The sequence below is a fragment of the Hypomesus transpacificus genome, chromosome 23 (genome assembly GCF_021917145.1).
Source record: "Hypomesus transpacificus isolate Combined female chromosome 23, fHypTra1, whole genome shotgun sequence".
NCBI lineage: Eukaryota > Metazoa > Chordata > Actinopteri > Osmeriformes > Osmeridae > Hypomesus > Hypomesus transpacificus.
The window spans coordinates 13,171,997-13,194,079 of NC_061082.1; the positions used below are offsets into that span (position 1 = coordinate 13,171,997).

Below are 22,083 nucleotides of genomic sequence, written 5' to 3' on the forward strand. Positions count from 1 at the left end.
CGACTCAATCTCAAAGGTGTAGTTGGCGTGAGAGGAGAAGTCCACCACCGTTACCGTGGCGTTGGTCAGGCCTTGATGGCGGGGCAGGAAGCGGAGCTCCTCCTCGCAGAGCTGGCATCGGTCTGCCTCGGGCCCGCAGCGCTTGCACAGCACGTTGTAGGTCAGGTCGCGCCGGCCGCCGCTGTCGCTAGGCGGATTCCACTCCAGCAGGAGGCTGGTGTCGTTGAGGTTGAAAACCAAGTTGCGCGGGGGGGACGGTGGGCCTGAAGGTCGGGGGAAGAGAAGGGGGATGGGGGCGACGAGAGAGAAGAGAGGGGAATGAAGACGAGAAGAGAGAGAGGGAAGGATGGGCGAGAGAGAGCGAGAGAGGCGGGTATTAGTGTGTAGATGTAACACGTGATGAAGAGAAAGGTAGAGGAAAGGTAGTCCGAATTTAGAGAGGAGTGAAATCATAAATCATGAAAGAAACCTGCGTTCTGGAGAAAGTGAACTGACCTTGATACGAGACTTGCTATTGGCAAATCGTTATTCAAGGATCAAATTAAGACTTGGGTATTGTAATCTGCTTTAGTTTGCTCTTTGATGAACAGTAATTAAAGCAAAGATTCTCATCTGGATCGCCTTATCTCCCTACTATATACATAAGCACTGAGTGGACCTTCTGTGTGCAGGTGTGCTTCAGAGAAAGAAAGAGAGCGAGAGAGAGAGAGAGCGAGAGAGAGAGAGAGAGAGAGAGAGAGAGAGAGAGAGAGAGAAAGAGAGAGAGAGTGTGCATGTGTTTATGTATGTGTGTGTGTGTGCAGGTATAGTGCTCTGGACTGCAGGCTGCCAGCTGTCAGCAGGGCAGAGTTAAAAGGCCTAGGGGATTTGAACACTCCGGTCCTGCCAAGCTCACTGTCTGCCTGGACAATAGGATGTGCCCCTGTCCTGCCCTCCCTCCCCCCCCTCCCTTCCCTCCCCTGCCTCCCCCATCACCCCACCTCCACCCCCAGCTGAAGATCCCCATAAATAAGCCCCTTCCTTCAGCCTGGGCTTTGTGTGAATCTCTCAGGACAGATGAAGGGAGCACCTCCTCCTCCACTTCTGTCAGCGTCTGTCCATTCTCTTTCCCTCCTCTATCAGTGCTCCATCTCTCTCTATTCTCTCCATCGCAGAGGCTCGCTGCATCCCACTGCCATCAATCAGCTTTTTCTCCTCTGGGGGGAGATCTGTATCACCTCCCTCCCTCCCTCCCTCCCTCCCTCCCTCCCTCCCTCCCTCCCTCCCTCCCTCCCTCCCTCCCTCCCTCCCTCCCTCCCTCCCTCCCTCCCTCCCTCCCTCCCTCCCTCCCTCCCTCTCCTTTCTGTCCTTGCCCTATCTCCCTTCCTCTCTCTCTTCAGTCCTCTCTCTCTTTCGCTCCTCACGATACTCTCCCTCTCTGTCTCTCCCCTCCCCGATCTCATACTCGTTCCCCTAATCTTCATATTTTCTTCTCCCTCTTCACGTACTTTCCTCCAACTCAATTTGCACGTATTTTTCCCTTCCCCATTTTTCTTTTCTTTTTGTTTCTCTTTTGAGCCGTTCTGCTTTGTATTTCACTCTTTCTCATTTCAAAGAATGTGCAGTAGCTGAACCCCACAAGGCGAACACCTCATAACCACAGCCATCTGATTCATTAGCAGGAACTGTCAATTGGGCCACACACTGCTAACCCCACCCTCTGACCTCCTCCACAATGCTTAAGCGCGACTTGTGTTACGATTACTTCATCGCCATACCCCCCACCCCCATCACTTTGAATGCTTGGCTACGTGTTGGCCTATCTGGTCAATGCTAAAGGCCGGGCTGTGAAGCGGGGCTCTGAAAGCCATGAGAGTCTTCATCCTGCCCCTCTGTCTATCTCCTCGACAGCTAAATGGCTTTTTAATTAAGGATGAATTAGACCAGTTAAACTGTAATTTAATGCAAATATGAAGCCATAATGACACACAGTGAATCATCTATGAAGACGCAGAAGCAGAACAATGGTCTGTAACTCATCCTGCTGGTGTTCATGCCTGCTCTTGTGTGTGATAACTCCCCTGTGAAGCCAGCCGAGCAGGGCTATCAGTCTAGCGTGTCTCCAATGGCAGACACACACAGACACACACACACACACACACACACACACACATGTATGTACGCACACACACACACACACTTGGAATGATTCACTGAGTCGTTAGATAAGAAAGTCATTCGTTTCTTGGCAGAATTAACGGGAAAAGACTCGCTTTAAGTGTTATGCTTTGTGACTGTGAGACAGTCATTGTATCCTTCATAAAAAAAAAGTTGAACTTTGAAGGCGCATAAATGAACATTTGCGTCTGTAACGGAATACTTCCCTACTCATACGACATGCAACTGAACTCCGAGAGTGTAAACCCATTCGGTAGGCCCTCCACTGTGTGTGTACTGTATCCCAGGTGTGGAATCAGATGGCTGAGCGGTGAGGGATTCGGGCTAGTAATCAGAAGGTTGCCGGATCGATTCCACGCCGTGCCAAATGACATTGTGTCCTTGGGCAAGGCACTTCACCCTACTTGCCTCGGAGGGGAATGTCCCTGTACTTACTGTAAGTCGCTCTGGATAAGAACGTCTGCTAAATATGTAAATGTAATGTCAAAATGTACTCACGGGTGCAGGCCATGGTGGGGGGGTCCTTCTGGGCCCTGAAGAAGCCCTTCTCGCAGAGGCACAGCGCAGCCCCCTCCCCGTAGCTGAAGCTGTGCGGGGGGCACTTGGAGCACTTGATGTTTCCCGCAAACGCCTTGTAGAAGCCAGGGCGACACGCTACGGATAGAGACGAGGCAGAGAGACAGGGGAGAGTGTGCGAGCACGTGAAAGAAAGAGGGCGCGAGTGAGAGAGAAAGAGGGGTGGGGGGAGAGAGAGAAACAGGGGGAGAGAGGAGATATAGACAGGTTTAATGCCAACACCATTGCAGCCAGGATATTCTCCCCGCCTGATCTACCTGACTCTCCTCCGCTTGAATTTAAACTCTATCCACCCGCATTGATTTGTTCTCAGTCGAGTGATATAGGTGAAATGAAAAATTTAAGGAAATAAGACCCTTTTCACCTTTCTTCTCCTCCTCCCTCCAATACCCGCCATCACACCCGTCTTCTCCTAAACTCCATTCCCCCCCCCCCCCCCCCCCCCCCCCCCGCCTCCAAACTACTCCCTCTTACCCCGCAGTCTGCTCAGACAGACTCTGGGCCTCAGGGACCAATGGCATTTTCAATCCCTCTCAACCTCTAACCGATGTGGTCCGCAACACACACGGCCACACAGAAATACACACACTCAGAGACTCTTGGCCCGACGCGCAGTTCCAGAATTCCACTTCTGCCGCCTGTCACAGTGCCCATCGATTTAACAAGGTAACACAAGCTGAGGCATTTGAGGGCTTCACCTTGAAGCACTGAGTGTCTTTGTGTCTCTCCATTTCTTCCTGTGATAAATGGCGCTTCGGAGGGGTGTTGGGCCCCGAGACCATGACCGTTCTGATCAAATCTAGACAATTAGGACACAAGGTACAGGACACGCGCACAGACACACATACCCAAACTGGACGACAAGCACACGCCAACACGCGCTCCATTAGGGGGGGGGGGGGCGGGGGGGGGGGGGGGGATGTATCGGTGTGATGAGTGACGTGTCCCTGCAGAGGCCCAAGGCTGCCTGTGTCATTAACCCCTGGTACATGTGTGTCCTTGAGTCCAAAACTGTCACTCACTTATTTCCCTTCCGAGGCCTGTTTTTAGACAGTCAGCCTAATGATGCCGCTGTCTGACCTTCACAGAAGCCGAGCCAGGGACGTTCTCTAACCACCCAGCACTCTTCTGCAATCTGTCTGGCCGGGTCTGTGAGTGCCAGGGGCCAAGGCTTCCTGTGCTAGAACAATCTTCCTGACCATGCGTCCCCAGAGCTGCTCACACAACTACTCCTGGTAACAGCACACACACACACACACAAATCAGACGGGACAGCGGGATGAGGTACAGTGCGACGGTTTGCACTGAAGTGAAGGAGCTGCCTATTTCATTCACCGCCTTTCCATTTGGGATAAGTCGGCATTCGGCAGGTTCATTGTTTTGCTTCATTCGCACTCATTCGAAGAAAATGGGTGAAGGTTGCAAATCATTCGTGATAGCATGGCGAACTGATGGTCTAACCAGTATGCTAATTGGGAATGCAGTAAGGACCGGGAGCGCCTGTTTTGACCTGGTTGTAGATCGAGCGGGGTTTGAGCATGTCCGTGCAGTTAGTGTGGTGTGAGTGTATGTGTGTGTGTCTGTGTGTGCAGAGTCAGTCCGATAATAGTGTGTGTGTGTGTGTGTGGCGTGGAGGAGAACCGCATCCTGACCCGAGGACCCGGGAGGTTGTGCACTCACTCTAGGACTCCATCCCAAGGTTAATGAGCTCTGGAAGGCATCCAGAAGCCAGGCCTTTCACACCCATCAGCAGCCTACCAGACTCTCCACTCACTGGACCAGAACAGAACCGGAGCAGGCTGCCAGGGCTGGATAACTCCACAGCACATGTGTGTGTGTGGGAGGGGGGGGGGGGGACTGGACCTGTCTGTTGGCCAGCGTGGACATGTTTGGGTCTGTGTGTGTGTGTGTGTGTGCCTGCATGACCGGGTGGTCTGGCTGGCTGTGTGCCTGCATGTCGACTTTTCTTATCTGGCTGCTGGTCTGATTGCCAACCTGTTTGGTGTGTGTGTGTGTGTGTGTCTGTGTGTGTCTGCAGGCATTCCCGTGTAGGCCTGTGTGTGCATCTCTGTCTTGATGCAAGCTTGGGAATAGGCGATGATGGATCTCTCCAGGGCGTCGGCGAAGAGCAGCGATTCCAAGAGGAGCACAATTCTGCAGCATTTACTTGCAGAACCACATCAACAAATGTTGCAGAATAGTTCAGCTCTTGAAATCAAAAAAAGCGTGAGAAGGACGAGATGTGGTGATGAGATATCGCAAAGGTGAGAGATGCATCCTGGGAAGATACATATGTACAAAGCGTATGGAGAATGAGCCTGTATTCAATCCTGATCTCCTCAACTTGGCTCACTGATGAAAAACGTGGTGGTGTCGTATTGCATTTCTCCCTGCCTGAAGGCAAACATAGGCGTCTCTTTCTATCTCTGAGTACACATGGTGTAGATATTAAGGAAACCCGGGCCTCACTTCAACTCTGCATAGATGATCATCTATCATTTCCGCCTTGGGGAGATATGGATGCTCAAAGCTGATACCGTAGCTGCCGTTACCATAGCTGCCGAGCTACCTGATATTGCCCTTCAGTATCAAACAAAACAACAAATAGGTGGTCGATAGCTGATGTTCAGATATTTACGACTCCCCATGACCAATTGGAAATGTTCTTATTTCCTGAGTCCTGCCCCTTTATCTGTCAATCCTATTGGTCAGCTGCACCCTCCCGTCCTGCTTCTCTGCTAGCTTGTCCCCTCTCATCTTACTTCCTGCCTCTTCCCTTCCTTCTGTTCACTCCTCCCTGTGCTCTCCTTTCAGGCTCTTCATTAGCTGATAGCAGAAGGACACAACACTGATGTGACCCTCCCTCCCTCTCGCCCCGCCCCCGCCCTCTCAGCCACCCCCCTCAGGGCAGCCCGGCCTCTGGGCAGCCCGGCCTCCGCTCTGCTCTGCCTCAGCTCTGTTTACGTTTTGATGTCTCAGAGATCCCTCGTACCCGGGCGCCCCCGCCTCTTCCCTGCGTCCCTCACCTTTATGTCCCTGATCTAATCGGAACGACAACGAGTCAGATCTCAATCTCAGCACGCCACTCGGGGATCAACAAGCCCTTCCCTTGCAAAATAGAGTGTTTACTAGGTATGTAGCAGAGATAAGCTGGTCCTGGGTAGCTTAGCCGCCCACTGTCCTGTCACTTCCTCTCTTGTCCCTTCCTCTCAGGTACCTGAGGTACAATACTGAAACTGTTTCCTTCATGTCACAGAGGTAAACTTTGACTGCTTTAATAGTCTTTCATCCTTTGGACTTAACACTACAAACAGTGGTGAAAGAGTAAAGGTTGTTGGTTCTACAAAGAATGGAATCTGTTTTTTAAAGCCTGCTTTAGAAAGAGCGAAAGGGAACTGGGTAGAGATAACAAAGAGATTTGGTGAGAAAGACACAGAGAGAAAAAAGATTGAGAGGAAAAGAGACAGGGAGACTATATGGAGAGAAACAAAGATCTAGCCAGCCACAGGTTGCAGGCGGTACTCTGCACAGACAGTGCAGGTCCATCCAGTGTCATCAGTAATATATCAGTGACATTATCTTAGCGAAGGATTGGACAGTGGCCCGTTTTATGGACCTCTCAGAGGTCAGTCGGGTGTTCTTTTACAGATATGTTTATCGCTCTGTAGAAAGAGTCTTTGGCCAAATGAACTAACAGAGCAGTAAAGCTTTCAGAAGACATCCGTTACAGCCAAGCTCTGGGGCAGGAAAGTACAATTCTTCCCTTAAATCTTTGCAAGAGACAAAGCAGTGCCGGGAAGAGGGCTGCCAAACACTAGGGAAGAGGTTTTTATGGGGCATTGCTGCACCAGGGAGACAATGCTTTGGGTGGTACTAGTATATATTTATTGAAGGTGAGGGTGCCCAACACACCTAGGGTTGCATGGTGGATCTCCAACCGCACACTTTTTGACATCTCAACCTTTACTGCGGCCTAAAAATCCTGTGTGGTACATTTACATTTCGTCATTTAGCAGACGCTCTTATCCAGAGCGACTTACAGTAAGTACAGGGACATTCCCCCGAGCAAGTAGGGTGAAGTGCCTTGCCCAAGGACACAACGTCATTTGGCACAGCCGGGAACCGAACCAACAACCTTCTGATTAATAGCCCGACTCCCTAACCGCTCAGCCATCTGTGTGGTAGAGGAAACAGATCCCGTGCAAGTGCCTGAAGCCTCTCACAGATCCAGACAGAGTTTGGCCGTATTCATGAAGCACGCCTTGGAGGCCGGAGTCACGCAGTCATGCAGGGGCACCTGTGGTTAGATGAAGAGACTTCTTCTCTAGCATTTCGAGGTGTTGTGCTCTCATTGCCCCAAACAGCTGCTTACCAGCACTCAACCCATCCTCCCGCCCTTCAACAAATTCATTATCTGCATTTTAATTATCAAAGCTCGAGCATGTAGGCTATTTACCTCCCAGGATGAGAGAATGCAGCAGTGTGTATGGATTCCTAATGGCCAAAAACAAAGTTAATGAATACTTAATAAGGTATTCTGAAGATTGCCGTGACTCACCCCAACTTCCCATACGCATGATCGATGCTGATCAGAGTTTTAACATCGCGCTAAATCACCGCGAATCATCTTCACCAGAGATTTTATTACCATAAAAACCTCTCACGGAAAACAAACAACGGCTCCGCCATGCCAGAACACAAACAAACAAAAGGCTTCAAACCAACAACTTTGGAGCTGATGAGAATTCAAATCAATGTGTCGGTTACACCAGTATGATGTTAAGTCTACTTTAAACTGTGTCAATAATACGTTTTTTAAGCTAATTTCATGTACAGTGCATCTAAGTATTATCCCACATAGGCCTAAACACACTGCTCTGTAAGGGAGAGACAACATTGCAGAGGCAGATGTTGGTACGTTTAGGGATGGTTTTAGCGATCTTCCACTGCTTTCGAAGGAAAAGGATCGTGAAGGAGGCGGTTTGTGAACATTTCTCATAGACATATGGCCATTAGCGGAGAGTGGAACTTTGTCAGTTGGCAAAGATGATAAGAGACGGAGAACAAAGATGGCAAAGCCTTCATGGCAATCTTTTACATCCTCAAACACTGTTCAGTACAGCAAGGACTGCTCAGCAGATGTGTCCGAGTCCAGTTTGATCATGTTCCGGCTCTCACTTTAAACATCATTTGGTTTTAGTCAGGAAATAGTGAAAGGGATTAAGAGTAGAATGATTGTCGAGATTTAAAGGGGTTTTAAACTGCAGAGTTTTATGTTTCATAGATGGCAGCAGTAACATCATGTCTAAATGTAGAATGTAAAACATCTGATTAATTTGGACGGCAGATATTCTCGCTCTCAGACAGCTGCATGTAATTCTACTCCACAAGATAAGAAGATTGTCACATCGAAAGGTGTTAATGGAAAGTGGTACCAACAGTAACATCCTGCACTGCTTGACAAAACAACTCATGCACTGTAGACACATTTATTTTGAGAATTCTGTGAATATTGGTATTGGCAGTCAAAGCTGTGAGAAGGACAGCAGAATATGATCCAAACACCTACCACCAAAATATGTCACCAGATAGAATACAATTTGCATAATACTTACTTATAATTAGTCTTGAGTTAAAACAAGATATGACATTACTTTGTACAGTAAATATCATAAAGCTGTAACTAAAAATGTAATTTAAGTCTATAGAACAGAAATTATGGTTTTACAGCTAGCCTAAATGTTCAGGTCCCAAACTGCAAAGTGAGTTCAAAATGGAGTTAGAGTTAAAGATTCACAGGAAAGTGCTTAGCACAGACAAAGTTCTCTCCAACTGTAATCATCTTGGATGATGAAATGGTCCTTCATAAGTCTAGCAGGAAGCATTTGCCAGTGATTAGGAGGGAAGAGGAGCACATGGAGCCAGCTCTACTCATTAACAATCTGCACAGAAAGCACGGCACAGCCATCAGCAACACTCACTCATAACTACACTCCATCACTGTCCACACTCACACTAACTTGTATCACACAAAGTCTTATGTTTCCGGTCCAGTGTAGTGGCACACACAAACAGCCTGTTTAGGATTTGGGTGTGATAGACCACAGACTACTGCATGATGTCAAACACACTAAAGCACACCAGGATAATTCTGCAGACAGAATCCCATTGTGGAGCCAGAACGGTTTAGCGGTTCATGGGGCCCTACCAATCTCCATTACTCCTCCCCACCCCTGACCTCCCTCCACCTCCACCAGCTCTAACAGGCTTCATCTGAACCCCCCCCCCCACCTTGCCTCCAGAAGGCTGAAGCAGTGATCTGTCCAGGTAAACTGAAGGGGCCTTTCGGTTGGCAATCTAGCCATGCTGAAGCAATTATTCAGCAGGCTTTGGGTAAGCCTACACACAAACGGGTCGCCGGACTGTCCCAGCATGCCAGAGACGTCTGAATCAACAACAAGGCCGTAATTAGCCACCTGCGAAAGAGACAACTTTGTGCTATTTAAATGTATGTACTATGTTTTTGTTGTTGCATATTTTAATTGCATATCATAAGTGCTTGGAATCATGGGACAATATACAGTATTTGTTTTGAATGTGTTGAGTTGGGGGGCGGGGGGGGGGGGGGGTGAACTTCTCAGGTCATCGACTTGCATTATTTATACTGACCTGGGCTGAAAAGGGGAAACATAGCCCCCGAAGACAGATCTATACTGACAAGGCTTGGGACAGTAAGCTATTGAAATGCTAACAACCACAGCACATCACTCAGCCAGTGAATCAGTCAGTTAGCTCAAAAGACAATCCATCTGTCAGCATTCCATGGAACTAGCCAGCCGCTATAGTGTGTCAGCGGTGGTTTCCTGCCTGTTCCCCATAGTTACCCAGCTGTCCCCCTCCCAGCCTGAGCGGAGGAGCAGACATCGTCCTCATACTCCCTGACACCTAATAATGCCCGACGCTGGCAGAACTGACAGGCCGCTCCGTCTCCCAAACCCACTCTGATGGGCTCTGCCAGCCAGCTTTATCACTGCCAGTGATCCAGTCTGGCTGGGTGAGGTTGCCACCTGGGCCTGGGTGGTAGATGGCAGCATTGGCCGTGGCAGACAGGTGAACCCACATGGCCATACCCCCACACAAACACACCGCGCAAGGTAATGCGTTTCAAAGAGAAGGGGCATTTTACAGTTCACAAAGACAAATGTCAGGTATAAAAGCACTAGTTCTGCTCGGGTTCCTCAACACTATTCAATTTGATAGTCTCTTTAACTCTGCCCTCACGGCTGTTCTTTATGGGACATGATGTAAAGATTAAAGATGTGTGATAATCATATTCATGGCTCTTGTAATTTACATTACAGCAAATTGGTGCGTTTAATTTCCCATGCTTTGACTTACTGTACAGTCATATAATTTGTAGGATGCATTACATACATGCATAAGCAGACACACACAGACACACACACACACACACACATACTGGGACTCTGTACTGTAGTCAGATATAGTAGTATATCCTGAGAGCTAGCTTCTGATCTGTAGAGTGTAATAGTGTTTAATAACTCCTACATTATGCCGGGATAATCCAGTTCTCTTATGCACGAGCACACAACCAATTTCATTTCACCCGCCTCAGCTATTTTCATGCCCTCCGAAGCTCATTTCAGAAAAGCTTGGTGCAAAACAGGCCTCAAATATCAATTACTGCTTATGGAGAAATAAGCTGATGGATGCTACATTTCCAAATCCTTTTATATTCAATTTCGATTTGATATGTTGTTTTTATAGGAAGCGATAACAGCAAATGGCAGAGAGAGAGAATTAATTCAGATGGTCCTAATAGGAGTGCTAGGAGTGGTAGATAGCACATCCACTGGGTGGTATTCAACTAATGAATCTGATCTCCAAGGAACTCTTTCCCAGTATGTGTGTGAATGTGTAGACGTGTGTGTCTTTATGTACACTTTGTTGAACTAATTTGATTTTGCACGTGTGTGTTTGTGTGTGTGTGTGTTAGCGTCTTTGTAAGTGTATGTGTGTGCTCGTGTGTGAGTGTCTGAGAGTTTGTGTGAGTGTGTGTGTACATGCCTGAGTGTGTGTGTGTGTGCATGTACATTTGTATGAAGATGAAATGATAAAGCCTTTGTATCATCTTTATTTGTATCCTCATTGGTAGAGGATGAGAAGTCAAACATCAGTAAAACTTCATTACAGTTGGGGATGCATTAATTCACAGTCAACGTTTCATATCAAAGCTGGGGGAAAAAAACAAACAATTCACTCAGGTTTTACAAATCAAAACATTGTCCCCAGTCATGAGGCTGATTCGTTTTGTATTATTGCATTTCATCCAAACACAGGGTGTGAAATATGTTATTGTATTTTAACAGAACACAGTGGGTGCACTAATATGATCCAAATGATCAATAAATCACATCTAAATGCATCAGTTCCTGGTGTTCCGCAAAATGACTGCCTGCCTGTCGACTTGCCATTCTGCCTGCAAAGTATGTCCAGGAATGAACGGTGCGTTTGCATATCCTGCGTCTGTGCTTGTGTGTGCATGTGCTAGTCCGGAGCATGGTCTTGAGGCCAGCCCGTCTGTGCCTAGCATAGCTGGGTTCCTGTGTGAAGGCTTCCCGTGGCTCTTTAATCATGTTGACCGCCGGCTCCAAATTAAAGCTGTCACCAGCGCAGCTGGACACCGCTGGTCCGTGCAATTTGGCTGCTGGCCGCTAAATGGCCCCTAGTTGTGAGGCCTGCCTATCATAGTCTGTCATATAAGGCCTGTCAGGAGGGGTGTGGGGGGGGGGGGGGGGAGGGCGGTGCTTCATGTGACTGGTTGGTAAGTAAGTTGTTGAGGGAGCGGAGAAGAAGGGGAAAGGCTGTGAAGGAAAGCGCGGGAGAGAGGTGGTGGTGAAATGAGCGGAGGACACGGGTTAGACGGAGCGGGGAAAGGATGGAGGGGGAAGAGAAAGCGCCGGAGATACGACTCTCTGAAGGGTGAAGGTTCCACTCTGCCCCGCTGATATCGGATGCCTGTCTGTGTGTGAACGTGGATGAGTGTGTGAACTTGGGTGAGTATCCAGTGGGTCCACAGAGAGCCTTGGAGTGGCTTTAGGAGGGCTGTGCTCAGGCATGACTCGCCCCCACACAAGCATGCGTGCGCCTCTAAACTCGAACCGAAAGGATTTAATTACTCAAACAATCGTCTGAACACTGCCTGGCAATTAACACCCAGTAAGCCCTTCAAGGCTTCTGCACATCATAAAAACCCAGCACATCAGAAAGATGTGAAATCACAGCACACACACTGGTACCTGCAGGGGGCTCTCCAACTTACAATGGGAATAAGTTTCACTTCCTTTACCCATGATCTTTTGCGATTAAGCCAAGTCTGAAAACACATCTCTGGCAGGTAAATTAGACTCCCCCCCCCCCCCCCCCCCCCCCCGACACACACACACACACACACAGAAATAGAGCAGGTACCACCCTGCACAGCCATGCAAATGAAAACTCCCAGGCAATTTAGCCTCCTTGCTTCCTCTCCCCTGGAAACACGGTGATGACGGAGCAGAACAAGTCAGGATGTTAATTAGCCACCACGGCAGATCCATCAGCCCTGCTCCCCCCCCCCCTGCAGTACCTCCCCCCCATCCCCCTATTCCCCCCCCCCCCCCCCCCCCCCCCTAGGCCCTGTCCTACCAGTACAAGGACCTGTCTGGCTAATGACAGCACGCAGGGCAACAGCCTCAACGCCAGTGCCGTCTCCGCGGGAGTCGCCCGATCCATCAGTCAGAACGCACGCTGAGGTCTGTGTGATGTCCATTTAATGAACCCCCTTGCTCGCGGGATGGAAAAGCAAGGCGTGGATGTCAGAGGCACCACTCGGAGCCAGGCTGCTGGGCTCACTGTTCTGACGGGAAACACCGCAGCACCGGAGGGTCTGTTCTCCTACTAAAGTCGCAGCTTCTCGTAAGGCACCCACCGGCACGCTCCGAATGACCTTGGCGTCTTCAGAGACTGCTGATCGAGCTGTGACTGTGGTATGTGTGTGTCCGTGTGTTTAGGATGTGTGTCTGACTGTGATTTATCAGCCCCCACCCCCCTGTGGGGAATCTTGTTGGGATGACAGAGTTCGGGCCCACATGTCCTGCAGTGAGGAGAGAGAAAGAGAGAGACAGAGACAGAGAGAACGAGATGGAGAAAGGGAGAGATGGAGTGGAGCGAGAGAGCCGAGGAAACATCTCCTATCTCTGTCTGATGAGTACACAGTGGTTCTCCGTGCTGGTAGGACGATCAAGCGAGTCAAATGGGTTCAGATCCACTATCCACTGAGGTTGGGCTCGCTTACTCGTTCACTCATTCACCCGCTCACTCACCCGCTCACTTACTCGCTCGCTCACTCCTGGAAATTATTAAACTTTAACTTTATTACTCTGACAAAAAAATAATGTAAATCAACATAAAATGAATCAGCTGAATGAGTGGAAATAATCGTGATTTTGTTTGAGAACTGCTTGCGCGAGGTCTCCAGGACGGCCACGCCCTGGATTCTGTGTTTTACTGTTTACTGGCAGATGCTGTTGCACTTGCTGCCAACTCGTCAAAAAACAAGTCGATCCAGCCAACTTTTACTGGATGTGACAGGACCGTACCCAACTTCTCTCCCGCTGAGTCAGCAGTCGACTTTGTGCCGTCCCTATGATGTGGCTGTCAGAACGTGGATGGAGGTAAAACACACAAGCATGAAACACTTGGCCACTCTGTTCTCAGACGGCACCGAGCGGAGAGAGGCGTACGTGAACGGCGCCGCCCGAGAAAGACGGGAAGTTTGGGCTTTTCCCAACTTTTTTAATGACGCGGATTGAAGGAGAGCAAATGAGAGGCACTGCGAGGCTCCTCAAGTGCCACGACAGCCAATTAGCAGCCATCGCGGATGAGGTTTGAGAAATGCCAGTGAGAATAAGGGGAGGGGGATGGAGGGGGTAAACAAGCAGTGACAAGAGGAGAGCTTAATTCAGGGCTTAATGAAGACACGCAGACACATGTGCGCACACACACCTAGCACGCAAGCCAAATGCACACACACACACACACACACACACACCTGTCGTCCGTTTCAGAAAATCTCCCCACTAATTCTGAAAAAAACAGACATCCCAGTATTCTCACTGCCCCCCACCACACACACACACACACTCATTCATACACACCTTTCCTCCTGTATCATCCAGCCTTCGGCTCATTTCTTCCATTATAGTGGGTACTTTATCCCCCTTTCAATATCACAGAGAGGCAGAGAGAGAAACGGAAGATGAGAAATTCTCATTGCCACCTAATTGCCAGAGCAGATCAATACTGTAATAGATTCTGTCTGTGGAACATCCTGACTCTCTGACACTCCTATCAGACAGATAAATCAGATGGGCAGAGCTCTTGCTAGCTGCTGACAGGCTTGTCCGTTCAGTCTCTGCTCTGCAGGGACGAACATGAACACACTGAGCAGTTTCAAGCTGCTTAGCGTCTGTCATCTGCATCAAAATGGATTTGTTATCCCTGTGGGAAATGTTCTAAATATCTGGACACTGATTTGAATGAACTCAATTGAGTTTCCAGCAGGCTAACAAAACAATAAAAGTGAAAAACGAATGAATAGCATTTGGTTTTTAACCTGAAATCAACTCTGAACAGAGACTAAAATCAAACAGAGGGATCATGTTTGTGCGGTAAGTATGAATTAATGAATGTGTTTAACTGCTCTTCTTTGCTGCTTACCATCTGGTGTACTAATACCTGGATGGCGCTATCTCCCATTATAAACCTCAACCATCTGACTGGGATAAGGGGATGTAGTGAAGGGGAGACAGAGTGAGAGGGAGAGAGAAGAGAGAGAAAGAGAAAGGGAGAGAGGGGTAGAGCGAGAGAGAGAGAGAGAGAGAGAGAGAGAGAGAGAGAGAGGGGGAGAGAGAGAGAGAGAGAGAGAGAGAGAGAGAGAGAGAGAGAGAGAGAGAGAGAGAGAGAGAGAGAGAGAGAGAGGGGGGAGGTGTTGGTGCTGAGGAGCCGTCAGGCTGCGTCTCTGTTTGTCTCCTCCAGGGGGATAGGTAGCAGATGGAAGCACGGAGCATGTTTACTGAAGCCCTGCTGCTTTGAAATGCTAATGCTGCTCTCCCAGGGAGCTGCAGACGGATTGACCACTAGTTAGCTTCAGCAGCTTCCTCATGCTAAATGATGGTTCTCATCTCATCAGCGAGCAGAGAGTTTGTGCAGTGCTCTATTAGGAGAAGTGCAGAGGGTGGACTGGGGCTTAGTTACACCCCTCAGAATAGCTGGTGTGTGTCTGTGGGTGCAGTGCGGTTTATCAGCACAAAACAACATGTCGTTCTATACCACTTTCTTACAACATGGTTTTTCTACCTGGCAGGCCCCCTCTCTCCATCCCGTATCTATCTCTATCTCTTGCACGCTCTCTCTCTCTCTCCTTCTAAACTTCCCTTCTCTCTGTCTCAATGACCTCTGTAGGGAGTTTATATCCTCTACTAACTAATTCATGACAGGATCTGCTAAATAAAGCTGCAAGCCATTTGCAGTGCTGTGGACCCAGCTCCTAAATGAAGACATCACCACTGATCCTGTCATACATGAAACAAAACGATCCCTTTCAAATCTCCCTTTCATCACCGTTACTGAATCAGAGCTTTTTCTCTCTACCGGCATGTGTGTGTGTCCATGTGTGTGTGTGTGTGTGTTTGAGTGGGGGGTCGGAGGAAGTGTGCATGGCTTTGAAACACCATAATTGGGACTTACTGTGTCATTTTTTCAAAATTCAGATTGAAATCGAGACAGAAAGGGGAGGGAGGGAGGATGTGTGTGTGTGTGTGTGTGTCTCTGCGTGTGTGACAGCAGGCAGACGGCCGTAAGGTGGATATGCTGGACGCGGACACCTGGAGGGCAGTGCCATGCCTTTCAGATCCTGTCATACATGTGTAGCACTGATCATTGTCATGGCCCTGACCCCGGGGGGGAGGGAAGGGGGGGGACGGGGAAGGGGGACGGGGACGGGGGGTGGCACGGATCTGGAGCCGGGTGAGAGTGGGAAAAACGAGCTGCTTGAAATGCGTTGGCGCGGTGTTCCGCGTGTGCACGTGTGCCCGTGTGTCCGTGCGTGTCGGCTCTGTGAGGTGAGGAAGGCGTTATCGCAATGTCCCTGCGTTGTTCTGGCACTTTCTTGCGGCTCGTCAGGCACTTTCTCTCCACCGGCGCTCGGAACACAGACGGGCTGGAATGCGTTTGCTCACAGACTTCCACAGGCAGATCAATTCCGCATGCTATACAAGTATATTGGCTTATGAATCAGGCCCACAGCTCTCCCTGGTCAATGAGCATCTATCAGCAGTAATGCAGGGAGGGGGATGAGCTACCTAATACCCGCAGCTGGGAACAGGTATTAAAGTGGAAGTAAAACATGGACACACACAAATTCACATAGACATGGACACAACCACATACAGACACACACAGAAACATGGACATGGACACAACCACATACAGACACACACAGAAACATGGACATGGACACAACCACATACAGAAACACACAGAAACATGGACATGGACATGTGGACCCTAACCTACACACACATGCATGCTAATCATTTACAAAATCGCACATTCACGAGAGTGGCGTCACAGAAAAATGAAAAAAACTGCTTTGTTTCTCTAAACGTGCCACTTGTGCTTACTCACTCAGCCGCTTAGCATGTTTCTGCAATTTGCAAATAGTAGATGAGTCTGGCTGACAGACTGCTGTATTTAGTGATGTAAAGTAGAGCAGTGTGGTTCCATTCTCGAGACAGATTGGAGTTTAAACTGATGAAATGGTACAATTCTGTAGGGCTGGTTGCGGTAGTTTTGTTCTGTCACCATCACACTATAATACACCGTGGGTAACACACACATACACACACACACACACCTTCTAGCTCTCTCAACCACAAATCACACAGTCATTAACATAAATCTACCTGAACTAAATAAAACCATTCTTTCAATGACACTTTTCCATTTCCAGTTATCTACTCCGAAAATTAAGGAATGTGTTGTGCCTGTTGGAAAACGGACTCTCTATCACCAGCCTGGCAAACCTCTTGGCACAGAGAAACCCATTAAAGCCACAATTCTATCAAACATGTCCTAAATACTCATCCCGCAGCTTAAGCACACATTCAGGCGGATCAATAAAGTTGTCAGCATAATTCAAACGGATCCAGTCAAGCTGACTTTGGGGCCTATTGTGCCTCTATACTTCTGAGAGGTCACCCACAGTTCAGCCCCCAATCCGCCCTGAGCATCCTCCGTCTGACTGGCCCAGTTCTGCTATCACTGCCGCATTCTACAGCTGGATTAAGCCTATCCACAGGACAGCCAAGCCAGTGTGTGTGTGTGTGTGTGTGTGTGTGTGTAGAATTGCGAGGCCCTGCCAAGCCGAACTGCAGTGTGACTAACAAGCTTGGCTAGGGAGGCATGGCTGTGGACAGGCAGATTGAGGGACACCTACTGATAGCTAAGCCCGTGCCCTCAGGTCATTGTCACTCAAAACTGCATAGGTATCAGTCACCCAGAACACTGTGTGGAGGGATGAAGGGATGCAGGTGTACACCTATGGGAGGAAGCGGGGGGGGGGGGGGGGGGGGGGTTGGGTGAGAGCTGTTGTTTTTGATGGGGAACTGGTGATGACTCAATTAGTTGGTCAGAAACCCCAACCTGAACCACCTCTCTAATGAGATCTGCTTATAAAACATGCATGTTCGACACCACAGCAGATTAAACATTTATAAAGGCTCAGATTATTGGGCTCTTGGGTATAAAATCTGCCCGTGTCTTTTGTCGGGGGGACAAAAACAAAGCTATAAACAGCAAACTGACACAGAAGCAAAGCCAGTCATCCACAATCAGTGTGAAGCATCATTGTAAACCCCTTGTGGGCCTTTATTGTGTTAAATCTTATTTTTCGTGACACAAATTGTCAGGTCTTTTTTCCCATATAGCACCCGAGGCGTTTCATTTATGATGAGCGGGGGCCCTTCGTGTGACAATGTCTGTGATGTCGTATCTAGGCCATGTCATAATACACACTCTTTAATGACTTATTCAGTGTCAAAGCTTATGGACAGAAATAGAACATACACACACACGCATCGACGCGTGGACGCACACACGGGTGCCCCCGAACGCGCGCGCATAAAAACACCCGCGAAATCTCGCACGTCACGCGGAGCAGCAAAAGCAACGCGCGGATATCCGCACGGATCTAAATTGAAATGTGACGATTGCGTCTGACAGCCTTGTGTTGGCAAAATAAAACCGCATCAAATGCGTCAGTGGCGTCCCGGCTTCCTTTGTTTAGCGAGCGCCGGCTGCGTCTGACGGGCGGGGCCCACGTTTGCCGCTGAGCGGCACGTTGGGGAATATTTCTGCTCTGGTCTTTGATCACTCTGGGCTTTGAAGCAACACTCTGATACAGGGAGGAAAAAAAACACACAGAAGTCACAGCAAGTTCACGTCGCAACTTGACGCATCTGCACGCCAGCATCTGCATAATGCATTCTTTAGGCAGATGATAGCAGAGAACCAGTGGTACTTCTGAAGAGGATGGAAACAAATCGAACCCACCCCTCCTAAAACAATCCACGGCCGAACCCTGGATCTCATTGACGTCTCAATCCATTCCGGCAGCGTTTATTCTTTGCTTCACAGCTTCCGGGGCCACAGGTCACGGAGCGCTTGTGAAAAAGCAGGTGTGTCTGAAGTACTGGGATGCAAAGTGAGTCTGCAGGGAATTGGGCTGTCGTCATGGTTGTTGTCGATGAGTCAACCTACATGAGCTCTCAGGGTACCTTCGATAAGAGCCATATTGAGAAATCAAACATGCGGACCTTGATGTGCAGAAACTCACAACCCACATGCTCTTCCTCTATGGTGGCATGGTAGTTTAATCCTACAGCAGATCTAGGATCAGGTCCATTCTGTTCACATTCCAATCTATCATTACAACCTTAACATCTTATCTGGTCCAGATCTTAACACAAATTCGGGTTCTGAGATCCAGTTCTGCTCAGGCCTGCTTCCAGCCAAGCCTTGGTTCAGGACAGACCTTGTTTTATTACATACATCAAATACTCGAAAGTGTTTAACACCAGTAGAGCTGCATTTGATGCTCTGTCATAGTTGGCACTCATGGCTTTTTATTCTGTGGGACTGTTCTGTTGGTTTCACGGGTTGGAATAATAGTTCAAGTTTCAAGTTTATTGCCATTTGTAACACAAATAGGCACAGGTGCTTTCCAATTATTTGATCCTGCTCCTCTATCAATACGACTTGACTATATGCTAGTGGCAATATTTAACCTTATCCGTTAATAGTAACTGAGCCAGGTCTGCTTCAGATAGGTTCCGAAGAGTGTTCTCTTCAGAAAGTACGATATCAGGTTCGCCTGCCTTCATATCCCAACAGCACCAGCCTTCAATTACATTGTTAACCTGGAAGACATTCAAGGTCAAATGGTCTTCCCGGCGTCTACTCCTGGGAAACCCTTCCACACAAATCTACTTTAGGTTGTACTGAAGGACTTGAGTCTTAATGGCACGATTCAGCTCGACGCTATTGAGATGCATAGGCTGTGGACTTGTAATTGTGTTCTTAAGGAACTCAAAGCTTTCATTTGTGTGTGTTTTTCTCTCGACACTTTTCACGTGTACAAATGGTCTGAAACAGGGAACAGAGAGGAGGAAGACAGCAACGATCCGTCTCATATTCTCCCCACGTAACCTTCTTAGATACAAGACTCAATCCCTTCAAATTGGAGACATTGAGACTAATGACAACTCAAGGGAGCTAGATTAGCATAGAGTAGGCATTCCCACAGACGGCAGTTACAGGCACAGGCTTCTATCCATTAAACAGGAAGATGGCACAATATTTATGTATGCTGGGAACAGACAGTATTCTCTCATTGTAGAACACACACAAAACACACACACACACGCCCACACACACAGACACACACAGCCCTACACACACACACACAGTGTGTTTGAGGTTTTCTCATGCATGATAAAGAGCCGTTAAAGCTTCCTTCTTTGATATACCTCCGCTCTGTCCTTGAGGGGAGAGATGTGTCCTTCACTGACAGTCAGTTTAGGAATGTGCGTGTGTGTGTGTGTGTGTGTGTGTGAGAGAGAGAGAGGCAGGGTAAATCTAAAGACCTCGAAATAGACAGCCAACCCAGCTAACATTCCAAAATTAAAAAGCTTCGATAATTAAACACAATCACCCCCCCCCCACGCCCCCATTTCAACCATATCCACACGGCCCCACAGTTTCTGTTTCAGTACATCTCCCACAGAAAGGAAGCCAATGAGAGGCCTCTCCAGACACCACCAATTAGTTCTGAAGGACCCAGACTTGTTAGACCAAAACACCTCTTTCCCAAAATGTCACCTAGCGATTCCTGATGTCATGTGCGCCTCCTGTTAACTGTCTGTAAACAACCGTCTGCAACACCAGCCACCGCCAAACCTTCACTTGCTCAGTGTGCTTGTTTGTGTGTGTGTGTGTGTGTGTAATACAGACCAGGCAAGCTTCCTTTTTCCCTTTTCTCTGGGTTTATGTGTGTCGGTGGGGGTGTTTGTGTGTGAATGTGTGTGTATGTGTGTGTGCGACTGTGCGTGTCTCATTTACCTGGGTGACAGCTTGAAGGATATGTGCTGTAATTGTTGGTCTGGCCTCTCTGGTCCAGGTTTGGGTGTAATTGAAAACGTCTACACAGGAAACCCTATGACCTGTTTACTCCATCGTAACAATTAGTCTTACACACACACACAAACACACACACACCATTACACACGCACAAGCACACACGCACCCAAAGATCGACTGCATTTTCTACCCTGACCCACTGAATCACACATACCTGCCTCAGTTCAGAAGGTTGAGGCTGGATTGATAAACAGGTGAAAATGTCAAGGAAAGGCAGACAGCCGGTTTAGATAAGCTATTATGGTTTCCTATGAAAGGACATCTTCACAATGATTTAAATCCTGTATTTTGGTTCACTTTTATTTAGTTCATGTGGAAAGTCCATTAACCGGCCTTTATACAATACTCGTCCTCAGAGAGAGTAGCATAAACCACACACAACTAATGACAACACTCTGGGGAGAGGACTCAACCTTGGAAAACACACCCACACACCACACGCACACACACCACACACACGCCACACACACACACACACACACATACTAAGCAAAGCACATATGCAAGACAGCTTTCAGTGAGAAAAAGTCCTGATATAACACTGAGGTTACATTATTCATAACCATCAAAAGAGCTCTTACTCAGACACACGCACACATGCACACACACAAATGGGGTTGCTGCAAAACACTGAGTGTTACCTAGAGACAAGGATCAAGGGAAGGGGTAGGGAAGGTTGGAGAGAAGGAGGGTGAGAGAGAGAGAGAGAGAGCGAGAGTGAGAGAGTGAGTGAGAAAGAGAGAGAGCGAGTGAGAAAGAGAGAGAGAGCGAGAGTAAGAGAGTGAGTGAGAAAGAGAGAGAGAGAGTGAGAAAGAGAGAGAGAGAGAAAGAGAGAGAGAGAAAGAGAGAGAGAGAGAGAGAGAGAGAGAGAGAGAGAGAGAGAGAGAGAGAGAGAGAGAGAGAGAGAGAGAGAGAGAGAGAGAGGGGAAAGGTATGAAATAAAGAGGACGTGTCTGTGTGCCTGCACGGCAACATGAATGTTGGAACGCAGCAGGACAGATGTCTTCCTCTTCCGCCACGGTTGGGTTCATGACACGTCTCTCTGCAGTGAGAGGCGCAGTCATGTTGGGTCAGTCAAGGGACGCCAGTCCTTTCCGTCACCGCTTCGCTCGTCTCCCAGTTCGTCTGAGTGTTAGCGTGAGGGGCTAATCGCAGCGGAGACAGGTCAGCTTTCTGAATGCTACGCTCTGCTGGGCCAACGCTCACCACTTCCATCGCCGTAGCCCTCTGTCTGCCCAGTGAGCAGGGGGCTGACAAGGCAGCAGCTCTAACACGCAACGTCTGACACATTGCTTTTCCAAATAAGCTGGTCCTTGATGATGCTCTTCAAAATATCGACCTGCAGATACTTTTTACTTCAGTTTTTTTTTGCAACTGTATTTTTCAGTATAATGGTGTTCACTTTTCCACAAAACGTAAAGTTAAAATACTTTATTTTAATTTTTTTGAGCTCTGAGTTCAGATGGAGTTTCTGTGGTTCAGTGACAACAATGTGTCCTGCTGGCTGAGGCATCATAGATGGCAGACACA

The 22,083-nt window shown here is 48.4% G+C and overlaps 1 protein-coding gene across 1 annotated transcript in view; it reads right to left on the reverse strand.

Moving 5' to 3' along the window:
* LOC124485852 (ephrin type-A receptor 6-like) overlaps nucleotides 1-22,083 on the reverse strand; it is a 66,222-nt gene that overhangs the window by 38,807 nt on the left and 5,332 nt on the right. Inside the window, exons 2-3 of the mRNA XM_047047702.1 lie at nucleotides 2,656-2,811; nucleotides 1-263 (exon numbers count right to left, since the gene is read on the reverse strand). Coding sequence (XP_046903658.1) covers nucleotides 1-263; nucleotides 2,656-2,811 — 419 coding nt within the window. The remainder of the gene's footprint in view (nucleotides 264-2,655; nucleotides 2,812-22,083) is intronic.